This window comes from Gossypium raimondii, chromosome 5 (genome assembly GCF_025698545.1).
Source record: "Gossypium raimondii isolate GPD5lz chromosome 5, ASM2569854v1, whole genome shotgun sequence".
Lineage (NCBI taxonomy): Eukaryota > Viridiplantae > Streptophyta > Magnoliopsida > Malvales > Malvaceae > Gossypium > Gossypium raimondii.
In genome coordinates, this window is record NC_068569.1 from 15209615 (window position 1) to 15221909 (window position 12295).

General features: G+C 38.3%; 2 protein-coding genes across 3 annotated transcripts; one reads left to right on the forward strand and one right to left on the reverse strand.

The window, feature by feature from the left end:
* Nucleotides 1-441: 441 nt before the first annotated feature.
* Nucleotides 442-6390, forward strand: LOC105769031 (auxin response factor 5). The gene is made up of 14 exons (XM_012589394.2): nucleotides 442-995; nucleotides 1374-1486; nucleotides 1999-2097; nucleotides 2205-2261; nucleotides 2413-2565; nucleotides 2662-2746; nucleotides 2857-2947; nucleotides 3051-3215; nucleotides 3317-3439; nucleotides 3782-3857; nucleotides 3984-4116; nucleotides 4201-5495; nucleotides 5670-5860; nucleotides 5971-6390. Exons 1-14 carry the CDS (start codon nucleotides 731-733, stop codon nucleotides 6125-6127), a joined length of 3003 nt encoding a protein of 1000 aa, XP_012444848.1. The 5' UTR covers nucleotides 442-730; the 3' UTR covers nucleotides 6128-6390.
* A 72-nt stretch (nucleotides 6391-6462) lies between these two features.
* Nucleotides 6463-11625, reverse strand: LOC105769032 (protein IQ-DOMAIN 32). Of its 2 annotated transcripts, none has more exons than XM_012589397.2 (6): nucleotides 11176-11625; nucleotides 10060-10467; nucleotides 9768-9977; nucleotides 9050-9127; nucleotides 7053-8955; nucleotides 6463-6890 (listed from the first exon to the last, which is right to left on the reverse strand). In XM_012589397.2, the coding sequence occupies exons 1-6, from the start codon at nucleotides 11263-11265 to the stop codon at nucleotides 6874-6876; spliced, it is 2706 nt and encodes a 901-aa protein (XP_012444851.1). In that variant the 5' UTR covers nucleotides 11266-11625; the 3' UTR covers nucleotides 6463-6873. The 2 variants fall into 2 exon arrangements, with proteins under 2 accessions (XP_012444851.1, XP_012444852.1); XM_012589398.2 differs by having other exon boundaries at nucleotides 9050-9124; nucleotides 11176-11624.
* Nucleotides 11626-12295: the final 670 nt, after the last annotated feature.

Sequence of the window (12295 nt, forward strand, 5' to 3'; positions counted from 1 at the left end):
TTGTTGTTGCATTGTATGAACTCTATTTGAGATTATATAGAAAGGACAAAATCATAATAATGGCTTTTTCAAAATTTAGTGCAAATAATATATTAAAATAGAAAAGAAAAAGATTGGTGAGGACAATCATTCCAAGTCGTAAGTGATTAGTGTAGGCGTGCGGTGCCACCGATTTCAGCTTCACGCTTGCGCTGTCCATCATATTCCCCATCCACATACATATATGAATCTGCTTTCCATATTTATCATATGATCATTAGGTGCCGCCAAAAGAGAAACTATAATGAAAAGAAAATCTAACAAGAAACATTTTAATAATTTCATTAGATACTTAATAGCATAAAGACAAAATTTTTGTCAAATACTTTCTACCATCAAAGCTTAAAAATGAATATTTAGTGACCCACCGCGTATAAAGTTGTGCCCCGGCATTTTCCCTAGACCTTTTTTCCCCATGCCATGCGCATTCAGTAGTAGCCCGCAAACCTATCTCCAGTCTTCTTTGCAGGTTTTTTTGACCTTTTTGATTTTGAACTTTGCTGCTGCTACTGGTGTGGTTGGTGAGGGAGAGGGAAGGGACGGGGTAAAAAGGCCTAAAAGATTCTTTTTTCCTGACCAATCGGTATTTGTTTGTTTTTTGTTTTAGCGTCTCATGAAACCCAGTTTTCCTTTGATAATTTCTCTATCCTGTATGTAAGTTGCTGAGGGGAGACTCAAGTGGAGCCATGGGATGGGATATTTGTTTCTCATCATTTTTCAAGCTGAGGTTTTTACAAGTGAACATGTAAACGTGGAGTCTTTGCTTTGTGTTATTCTGGTCCGTGTTGATTGTAAGGCATCATTAAAAGGAACAAGTCTTTTAGAAGACACACCAGTCCGCGTAATGGGTTCCTTTGTTGAAGAGAAGATGAAAACAGGAGTGTTCGGTAATGGATGGGCAGAGGCTACTTTGCTCGAGGAGATGAAGTTACTGAAAGAAATGCAACATCAGTCTGGTTTGTTTTTCTTCATCACAACCTGAACTGATATATATGTGTGTGTGTGTGTGTTTAGTTATTGAATTTTTTTCCTTTGCTCCTGTGCTAAAAGATGAGACAGTTAAACGTCGAGCTTTTAAACCATATGGTCTATACGGGCAACTACTTAGTTTCCTTGTCCATATTATATGTTTTTGTATTCTTTATGAAGGTTCGTTCTGTGGTTTGCGAATAAGTTGAATGAACTTTTGACCTTGCTATCTTCACAATAAAAACAAGGGTGATAATTATTAGTCGGTCTTAATAGAGATCCTTTCAAGTCTTCAACCTTATAATGTCCTCCAATCTGTATCCAAGCATGGTGTCTTATGGGAATTTTCTTTTTCTTGACTAAAGGGAGCAGGAAGGCAATAAATTCGGAGTTATGGCATGCCTGCGCAGGTCCACTTGTTTCGTTGCCTCAGGTGGGGAGTCTAGTTTACTACTTCCCTCAAGGACACAGTGAACAGGTTTGCATTTATTTCTCACATTTGGATATTCGCCTCCTGCAGGAGAAGGCCGCCTCTATTTTCCCCTAGCATTTCTATCTGCGGGCTTCCTTTTGTTACCTTTTTCTTCTTTGTTTATCTTGTAACACTGAAATAGTATAGTAGAAACAGAAAAATGAATAAGTTGACCTGGGGAAAGAAGTCTCTAATATTTGGGTTGTTGAAATAGGATTAACATAATCAACTCCTTTAACCTGGTTTCCAAACTAATAAGCGTTGTTCGATGTGGTAATATTGCTTGAGCTGTGTGTCATGGCTGCCGTAGTCGTCCACTTCAATTGCAACATCCTAATAATAATACTAGAAATGCTACAACATGATGGGATAAAATCATTTAAGTTGATTGACAAAATTCTGTGTGTATGTGTGGAAACTGTACTATAATAACAAAAACGAATGACAGCGTTGTGGTAAATTTTGTCATTTACTTGATCATGAACCACAAGAAAATAACGGCTTTATCATTTGAGCAGGTATCAGTGTCCACAAAAAGAATGATGACCTCTCAAGTTCCCAACTACCCGAATCTTCAATCTCAGTTGATGTGCCAAGTTCACAATGTTACACTACATGTATGCGATTTATTTATTAATTTTTGCATCACAAAGGGTCTCGTATGTCAATTACGCCTGAAAATGCTACTTGCTATGTCTATCTTCATCTTTGTACTCTTTGACAGGCAGACACAGAAACAGATGAAGTTTATGCTCAAATGAGTCTTCAACCAGTGAACTCTGTAAGCTTCTCTATTGTGATATATATATATATATATATCTGAAACTCTTACTAATTTCCTACATGTTTAAATGTTAAAAACATACATATTATAGAACAACTAGCCTTAAATATTTGACACTGTTCTCAACCATAAATTTTCAATTGATTAGGAAAAAGATGTGTTTAATATACCAGACTTCGGAGTGAACCCGAACAAGCATCCAAATGAAATTTTCTGCAAAACTTTGACTGCAAGTGATACAAGTACACACGGTGGCTTTTCAGTGCCACGTAGGGCAGCAGAGAAGCTCTTTCCTCAGCTGGTGAGGTTCTAATAGGTTAATCGATGCATTGTAAGCATTCACGGACGTAAAGGAACATTGAGTGAAATCACATCACTAAGGTTTATCTGCTTTCAGGATTACACAATGCAGCCCCCATCTCAAGAGCTTGTTATGCGAGACATACATGATAATACTTGGACGTTTCGCCACATATACCGCGGTGAGTGCTGTTTTGATTATTTACATTCTGTTTCATCACATATACCGCAGTGAGTGCTGTTTTGACAACTTGAACTTGATTTTGAGTCTCATGCATGTTGTTTTATGCAGGGCAACCAAAGCGACATCTTCTTACAACTGGGTGGAGTTCGTTTGTTGGATCCAAAAGGCTTAGGGCAGGCGATTCCATTCTCTTTATCAGGCATGCTATAGTCACACACTGCATTGCTTTGAGCTGTAGACTTGCATTTGTTTGGTGCAACGCAGTTTTAATGCTAAAATTATGATTGTCTTATTGTTATAAGGGATGAGAAATCACAGTTATTGGTGGGAATTAGGCATGCCAATCGTCATCAAGCAACTTTGCCATCATCAGTTTTATCTGCAGATAGTATGCACATTGGTGTCCTTGCTGCTGCTGCTCAAGCTGCTGCAAATAGAACCCCATTCACAATCTTCTACAATCCAAGGTGCCCCCATAGCACATTTTTTGTTCCCTTCTCTTTCCCTTTCTCCTGTTAAGGTTCCTTTTTTCATTTCTTCATACAGCTCTCTCGTCTGTCTTTTGTAGATCCTGTCCTTCTGAATTTGTCATCCCCATGGCTAAATACTGTAAATCTGTTTACGCAACTCAAGTCTCAGCTGGTATGAGGTTTGGAATGATGTTTGAAACAGAAGAATCCGGAAAACGTAGGTAAGTTTCTATTAGTTTCACCCTCTCACCATATGTTTGCAACCAAAAGTTGTAACTGGAATTTTGGTTATAATGATCATTGTGGCGTCAAGACACTACTGATGATAGACATGCTTGGATTGTTAAAATATTTGCTGCACTTTTTTCACCAAGTGACAGAGATACTACAGGCATGGTTCATATTGTTTCTTGACAATTTATGATGATCTAGTTGTTGTAATATTCTTCACTGTGAAGAATAGTAACAAAATTGTTTGTTGTAATGTATGTTTCAAGCCTAGTATATATATTCAACATATCCAGCTACTGAGATATCTGTTAATGTTTCTCAATTTTCTGTAGATATATGGGTACAATAGTTGGCGTTAGTGACTTGGATCCTCTGAGATGGCCTGGCTCGAAGTGGCGAAACCTTCAGGTTTTTTTTCATTGAACTGAATACTGTTTGTTGCAACAGGATAGTTTTTTGCTTATTCCTTTTAAACAGTAGAGCACTGTCTACTTGTCAGTTTAATAATGGAACATGTATCCTTTCTCTAAACAGGTTGAGTGGGATGAACCTGGATGTCATGATAAACAGAATAGGGTCAGCCCATGGGAAGTTGAAACTCCTGAAAGCCTCTTTATTTTTCCTTCTATAAATTCAGGACTCAAGCGACCATATCCTTGGATTTTGGGTAAGCTGATGGTAGTTATATTGATTGGTTTGCACTTTGCAACCTTTTTTGATACTTGTATATTTCTGTTTTTTGTGCTCACAGGAGCAGAATCTGAATGGGGAAACTTGATCAATAGGCCTCTTCTCCAGTTTCCTGAAAATGGAAGTGGGAATCTTCCTTACCCAATCTCAAACTCATATTCCAAGCAACTGATGAAGATGATGCTGAAGCCTCATCTTGTTAACCATCCTGGAACTTTTTCATCCACTTCACAACAAATCTCTGCTGCAAAGGGATCTCCATTAAAGGAGATGAAGAATGTGCAATATACAAGCAATCAGGAACCTCAGCTTATGCAATCAGAAAATTTGTTGATAGAAAAACCAAATCCTTCCCAGTTAGCCCTTGACCAACCTGATCCCATCAACTCAAATTTGCTGAAAATAAATGCTAACGGGAATCCACATCCCGCAAACGAGTTTGAAGGCCAAACACAAGCCAGGTGTAATAACAAAAAATTAAAGTCGGAACCAGAACATTCAACTGATCAGTTAAGTCAGTTGAACTCGACATTGGAATGCACTGAGGATAAATTGGTGGCAAATACTATAAGTCCAACTATTTGCAACAAACTTTCTTTCCCTAACAACAACCAGACTCCATCCCAATTGCAAAACAATCCATGTCCAATTCAGTCACAGTTTGAACCATCACTCCTCCAAGCTCATCAGATGCAGGTTTCTCAAGCTGATATTAGTAGTTTAAGCAGCTATCTTCCTTTCTTCAACACCGATGAATGGGCAACAATCCTTCCTTCTTGCCAATCTATTGCCGGGGTTTATGGATCACCTGGTCCCATACCGCTAGTCGGGTTACAAGACTCCTCAGCTGCTTTTCCTGAGGCAACTAATCCTACTTTAACTACTAGGAGTGAAGTCACATGGGATAGTCAGCTGTACAATTGTAGGTCTTCATCCCAAGCCAACGAATTATGTTCATTCGCTCAGCAAGACCCATGTTCTTTTAATTCTGGTAGTATAAGAGATTTGTCCGATGACAGCAATAGTAAGAGTGGGATATACAGCTGTTTTAGTAATAATGGTAGTACTGTGATTGATCCTTCTGTTTCCAACGTCATTCTGGAAGAGTTGTGTTCATTGAAGGATGCTAAGTTTCAAAAACCTTCTGATAGCTTGGTTGGAAACTTTAGTTGTAGTCAGGATGTTCAGTCTCAGATTACCTCTGCTAGCCTTGCAGATTCTCGGGTTTTCTCTCGACAAGACATACCAGACAGCTCGGGTGTCACGTCTTCGAGCAATGTTGATTTTGATGAGAATGGCCTTCTGCAGAAGACTTCATGGCAGCAAATCACCCCGCGACTAAGAACATATACAAAGGTATGATATAAATATAGATTTTCAATACGACAATCTTGAGGAATCAACTGCGGTTAAGCGCAGGTTGCATGACACCATTATTTCCATTTCGTGTCTCATGGGACATTTAAACTTCTTTAAGTGGTGACTTTTCTTTATGGACTATTTATAACTCTTATTAGTTATGTCTGACAGGTTCAAAAGGCAGGATCCGTTGGAAGGTCAATTGATGTCACTAGTTATAAGAACTATGATAAATTACTCTCTGCAATTGAATGCATGTTTGGACTTAAGGGGCTGCTTAAGGATCCGAGAGGTTCAGGGTGGAAATTGGTATACGTGGATCATGAGAATGATGTTCTACTTGTTGGGGATGATCCTTGGGAGTAAGTACATAGATATTCATTTCTATTGTTAACTATGATTTTCAACACAAGTATACCTTTTAGAGTGTCAGAATCCAGGTTCTAATGGCTATGATTTGATGTGTATGCAGACAATTTGTTGGGTGTGTCCGCTGCATCAGAATTCTATCCCCTACAGAAGTACAGCAGATGAGTGAGGAAGGGATGATGCTTCTCAACCGTGTCGGTTCCACAGTGCAAGGCCCCATTTCTGAAGTTTGCAATGCTCCACCTAAGAATGAACCGTAGAGATTAGCCGACACCAAGAATGCTCCTTTGTTTATTTGGAGTTGAAAAAAGAGTCTCGGACTGCTGCAACAATATTCTTGGTTGTTCATACGGTTGCCATTAGTATACCGGCTTGTGATGCGGGTGCTCTTTTTCGTTTTCACTTGGGAGAGGTGGAAATATGATATAGGAATTTAAAATACATATTTTAGCAGGAAGTGAACTTGAGCATACAGTATTTTCCAAAATAAGAACTCAATGCATGCTGGTGATTGTTGACATAATATATTTCCAAGATCCATTACATTTGTTTAGGCTTCTAGGGCCAATGTCGATGGTTCAAACAGGAAAAAAAGAAAAAGAAAGAGAAATAGTTATTACGGGAAAGATGGATCAAAGCTCTCCGCTTTACAATGTCATTGTCTCAAACTCCGAATAACATCCCAAAAACATGCCGGGGCAAATCCGAATAAAATCACACCAAACACCATGTAACAAAACGCACGGGCAGACCTCCCAAACGGGAAGCTTAGAAACAAATAAGAGTGATAGTAATATCAATGGTTTGGGTATCAGTAATATACAATAAAATGTTACTCCTTTCTATATAGATCTACTCCCACGACAAACCATAGATGGCATGCATGAATCAACCTAAGTGGTGAAAATGCTGAGGCATAAAACTAGATAGTAAGACCAACAATCAGCCGTTCTCCATCAGAGAGGTTGAAAAGGTTCCATGGCATATTGTTGCTCCGAGTAACCCGTCACCTTTGCCATTTCTCTGAAATAGACAAGACTTGAACAGTTAAGCACAAGTTATTAATAGAAAACCTAGAATCATGGCAGCATGACATTATGTACTTTTAAGCTGGGAACAAATGACTCTGACCATATAGTGGGAAGGTCTGACAATTCAAGATAATGGTATAAGTTTAGAACATACCATGAATAGGATTGGTACTACCATTTTCTTTTGCACCCTGCTGGGCTTTAGCCACTGATCGCGTGATTCTTGGAGAACCCTGCCTCCCATTAGCAGCAGGTAAGGGATGTCTCTTCTTGATGTAAATGTCTCTGTCTTGCACATCTGGACTTGATCTTGGTGAGTTCTTTGCATTAACCTTAGCTCTTGCAGATTCCGTGGCTTGCATGAAATGGGGAAGAGAAGTACTGTTGTCACTATCTCTTGGCTCGTCATCTATGTTCTCAGGTCTTTTTGAACCAAGAGAATTGCGTATTTTTCCATTTTTCTGATCTTTGGGCAATTGTTCAGTGCTAGTTCTTGCTGCACTATCATGAGCTGGAGTTGACGGAGAACTCTTATCAGCAGACAAGGACTTGCGCTTTTGACTGCTCTTGTCCGTTCTTTTCTTTTTAGCTTTCACTGATACCTCACTAGAAGGTGTTCCTTGAGATGCTGGTACAATCATTTGGCTCCCAGGCGATGCTTCTGGGGATAACCCGTATGCTTGATTACCAGTCTCAGAATCAAGTTCTCTCTGCAGATCAGATGTGCCTTCCAGTGGCTCCTGCCCTATTTGAGGGGAGTCTGCAACAATTAAACTCACAGATTCACCTTTAGCATCATCAAGTTTCTTGGGCTGCTCAGCAATAGATAGAGAAGAATCAGGCATTGTGATTGCACTTGCATGGTTTTCTTTAACATCCAAATCATTAATACTGTTAGAACTGCAATTTTCTAGCTCAGAAACTTTGGCTCCATGTTCGTACTCTATGGTTCCAACTTCTGATTTATCAGGTGAATCAAGAGTGGAAGTAATAGAAACTGCAGTCCCACATTCAGAGTCACCATATTGACCCCTCCTATTATTGAGAACTGCATTTTCCGTGATGCTTGGTTCTTTCGACCTGCTCGTATCTGCCCCAGATGACACAGTATCCAAGTTTGATTCAACTCCAACATCTTGGTGGGATGAATCCACTGATCTACTTGAATAGGCTGTTGAACTCAACTCCTCAAATTTTGTTTGTGCAGCAATAAATGCAGGATTACTTCCCTTCCTAGATTTAAATACAAATTTCTTTGCCTCTGTTTCGAGTTGTTCAGACGCAAATCTTTTCGTAGTACGTTTGGGTTGCTCACTCTCTATTTCTGGCTTGCTAGAAAGACAACTGACCTCCGTTTCAGAATGTGCTTCTCTTTGCATCATTTGATCTTGCGAGTTTGTCTCCTGAGAGGTCTGTTTTAGGTCAGATGCACTGTTGTCAATCGGAGGTTGCTCCAAATCATCCATTAATGAAGAGGAAGTTGGCTGGCATGCCTCAAACTTAAAGTCGGCTGCATCGTAGGTAATCAGATTCTCCTCACCCTCTTTTATGTCAGATGTACTGTTGTCAATCTGAGGTTTCTCCAAATGATCCATTAAAGAGGATGTTGGCTGGCATGCCTCGAACTTAAAGTCAGTTGCATAGTAGGTAATCAGATTCTCTTCACCCTCTTTTATGTCAGATGTACTGTTGTCAATCTGAGGTTGCTCCAAATCATCCATTACTGTAGAGGAAGTTGTCTGGCATGCCTCGAACTTAGAGTTGGCTGCATCATGGGCGATCAAATTCTCTTCACTCTCTGATGAAACCAATGTCTCCCTTACATATAACTTTGGCTCATTTGACTCAGGAAACGATTCAGGAACTGTAGTAGTAACTTGAAAGTCACAATTGTCACTTTTCTCTCTTTCTGGTTGTTCTATGGATAACTCTGTTGTCGATGGCCTTTTAGACAATGACACAGACATCCACCTCTCCAACCAGCTCCAAGCAGAGTTTGGTTTTGATGGATCGCACTTGATGCGGATAGGTTTGGTCTTTTGGGTTGAATCCATCAGCTGAAATAAAAGCAATGGTATACATAGTTTGACAGATGCCAGCATATAGTTAAAAGAAAGAAAAATGAAGCTAAAGAATGGTGACTTAATGTACCTTACGAGCAAACCTATTGCTAAGCAGGTTCTCTATGGAAGTGTAAGTCGCATTTTGTTTTATTGCTGACCTTTCCTGCTTCAGGGATAAAAGAAAGAATGATGTGTAAAACTATAAAAAAAATAATAATAATAGCAATTACTGAAAGTAACTCGCATAAAACTTTCCCCATCTAGACTGCCATGCCTTGCTAATCAAAAGGATTTGATTATATACTTATATTGTTCTTTATGTATTTCTAGGTGATTTATGCGGTTATATACAAAGAAATTAATCAAATAAACATTGTGGCAGTTGGAGCATTATCCCATAATTTCTGAATGTCTTGCAAAGCTAGCCGAGAGTAAATAAACTACTACATTATACATCTCTCTGAGCAGTATGATTGTTAAAGTTACAGACAGGACTCACTGTCCACAGCCCTTGTTTAAAATTAGATTTGTATTTGTTCCAGCTGCGCGGATGTGAATATTCCCAGAGGTCTTTAAGGATTAAATTGAATATGCTTGAAAGCAAAACATGCTCTTAGATTAAACACTTGATCATGAGCAGCCATAGACGCAAAGAATACAAGGTAAAATTTTGTAACACTAAAGAAAGGTTGCCTCAAAGTGAAAGCAAGAATGCCACCTATCAATAAAATATGAACCAGAACATACAAGGAAAACAGTCTTGGGAGTTGTGACTCCTAATTATTGATTTAAGCTGAAAGAATTACCAAACTTTGATTCTCGCCGCAGTGCTTGCCATCCTGCTTCTTTTCATCGTAAGGCCCTTCTTGAGAGAGACGAGCACGAACAAGAACTTGCATTTTGACAATGGCTTGAATGCACCGTAAGGTCCCCAGAGCATGCCTTCGGACCAAGTGCCCACGTACGGCAGCTTGCAACTTTACTAAATTCTTAAGCTTTCCTAGCTCTTTATGTGCCTGCCGATGAGAGCATAAGATAAATGGTAAGAAAAGTTACCGATTAGTAAGTTTTAAATTCACATTGGGAAAGAAATTATACCAAAAACCCTCTGATAGCTGTCTGGATGATGACAACAACAGATTCACCCAGGTTGGCATCATCTTCAGCCTCATTTGTTGCGGTGGCAACGGGTTCAGGAACTTTTGAGTCCTCCGGAATCAATAACTGAGATTTTTCTTCAGTGTATCCTTTTGATGCCACACACTTAGATTCTTCTTCAATGTGCTCCTTTGGTGTCAGCGCCTGAGGTTTCTCTTCACTGTATTCAATGGTGGAGGTTTCCTCAGGAATAATGGACGCATCAGGCTGTTGAAAATTAAAACCGGAAGATTCCGGACTTTCCTTATGTCCAGAAGTAGCTTCTTGTATAACAGTGTTGCTAAGCACCCGATGCCGTTCAGATCTCTTTCTAAAACTCCATCCCTTTTTGTCATTTGATTTCTTAATCTGGAATGGAATTTAAAAACAGCCTAATTCAGCCAAAAGGAGAGAGAGAAAATAAACATAGATAAAAAACAATAGCCTGCTCCTGGCTCTAAATTCTATCCTTGAACATACTGCTTTATTGAGACCATATTCAATAGAAATTGGTAGAGGCTACCAACTATGGAGTCCCAACTCCCTACAGGGGCATATCACTGCTACTGAACTGTAATTTGTCCAAGATACAAAACACATTTTAACACTATAAGTTTCCTAAATCGAAATTTGTCACCTATTTCCGATCACCAATGGCATCAGTAATCATATAAGAAGTAAATAAATCTCGTATCATGGCAAATTATGGTCATGCATATGTGAAAAAAGAACAGTTAAAAAGAGAATAGTTAAAAAAAAAAAAAACTTGCTATATTTGAAACCAGAAACTAAAAAACATTTGCATTATATAAGTTGTGAAAGTAATTGGATTTAAAAGGCAGCTTGGACATTGCTGATAAAAATGCGAAGCCGAGAGTAGTCAGATCTTAAAGTAGTGGAGTAAGGCAAGTTTAAACTCCGGTTCCTCAAGTAAATCCATAAATTAAACAATGCACTGACTGTTTCGAACTGAAACCTCAAATGCAAAGTCGGAAGGTGAAATCCTAATCCAACGCAAAACAACAACGAAAAAAAAAACGGCAGCCGTAAAGGCGAAAAGGATATTTATATATATACCTCAGGCTCAGGAACATGAATAACGTCGTTGTTCTCAGCAAAATCGCCGCCGCAAGTGATGATTTTGAAACAGGAAGTGGATTTTCCCATGTTCCTTTACTCTTTATTATTATTATATTTTTTGCTCGACTTTCCTTTTTCTCTCGCTCGTTCTCTTATTAAGACTTGAACTCAAGCCACTATGTGAGAGACTAGACAGTACAGATATTTGACGTGTGGTTCGGTGTTGGAAATTGTAACCAAAGAAAAAGAAAGACACATGGACCTCAAACCTATTCCTTAAATCTAGTGTTGTTCTTTACGTTGGAATCCGCCACTTTATCATCATCAGATCAGGTTAGATCCATTGCTTACCATGTCTCTCTCTTTTCTCTGTTCTTTGTAAGACGTAGAAGTGTAGAACCGAATAAAAATGAAAGCTATCAAATTTTGTTGAGTAAATATTAGAAACATATATTAATATATATCCTGTTTGTCAGTTGTCACGAGACTCTCGGGAGATTGCGGGTATACCTATTCCGCACCAGTGTATACAAATAAATGCCAATGGTTGGTTTTTGCGGAGATTTGGAATTGTAGTTACGAATTTTTATAAGAGATTTCGAAATTATTGTATATTTATTTTTTTATTTTTATGGTTTAAAAAAATTTTGAATCCAAATTTTATTATTTGGTGGGTTAGATTATAATTTTATTAAACAGAATTTATAAATTTTAGATTTACAATTTTAATATAGGTGATGTTTTTAGAGAGAGAGTTAAATTATTGATTGTCGATTCAAACATGAGTAAAATTTGACAACTTACTCCTTTTTGACGGTTTGGTATGCAAAGTAAATTTGCCACTTTCCTTCTTAACATAATTCTGTATAAAGTAGGATGATGGTACACGACTGCAAAGTTGATGTCAACTTCTTAACTATATCCATGTGAATTTACAGCAATTGTTAAGAAAAGAAACAGTTAATTTAACCACACATTTTTATATTTATAAATAATTTGTTTCAATTAAGTACGACCATAATATTTATTAGTATATAGTTGGGAAGATAAAATAGTAAGACGAAGTTTAATTCTGCTCCCAATCCATACGCTCTTGAGAATTTTGAAATTTAGTATT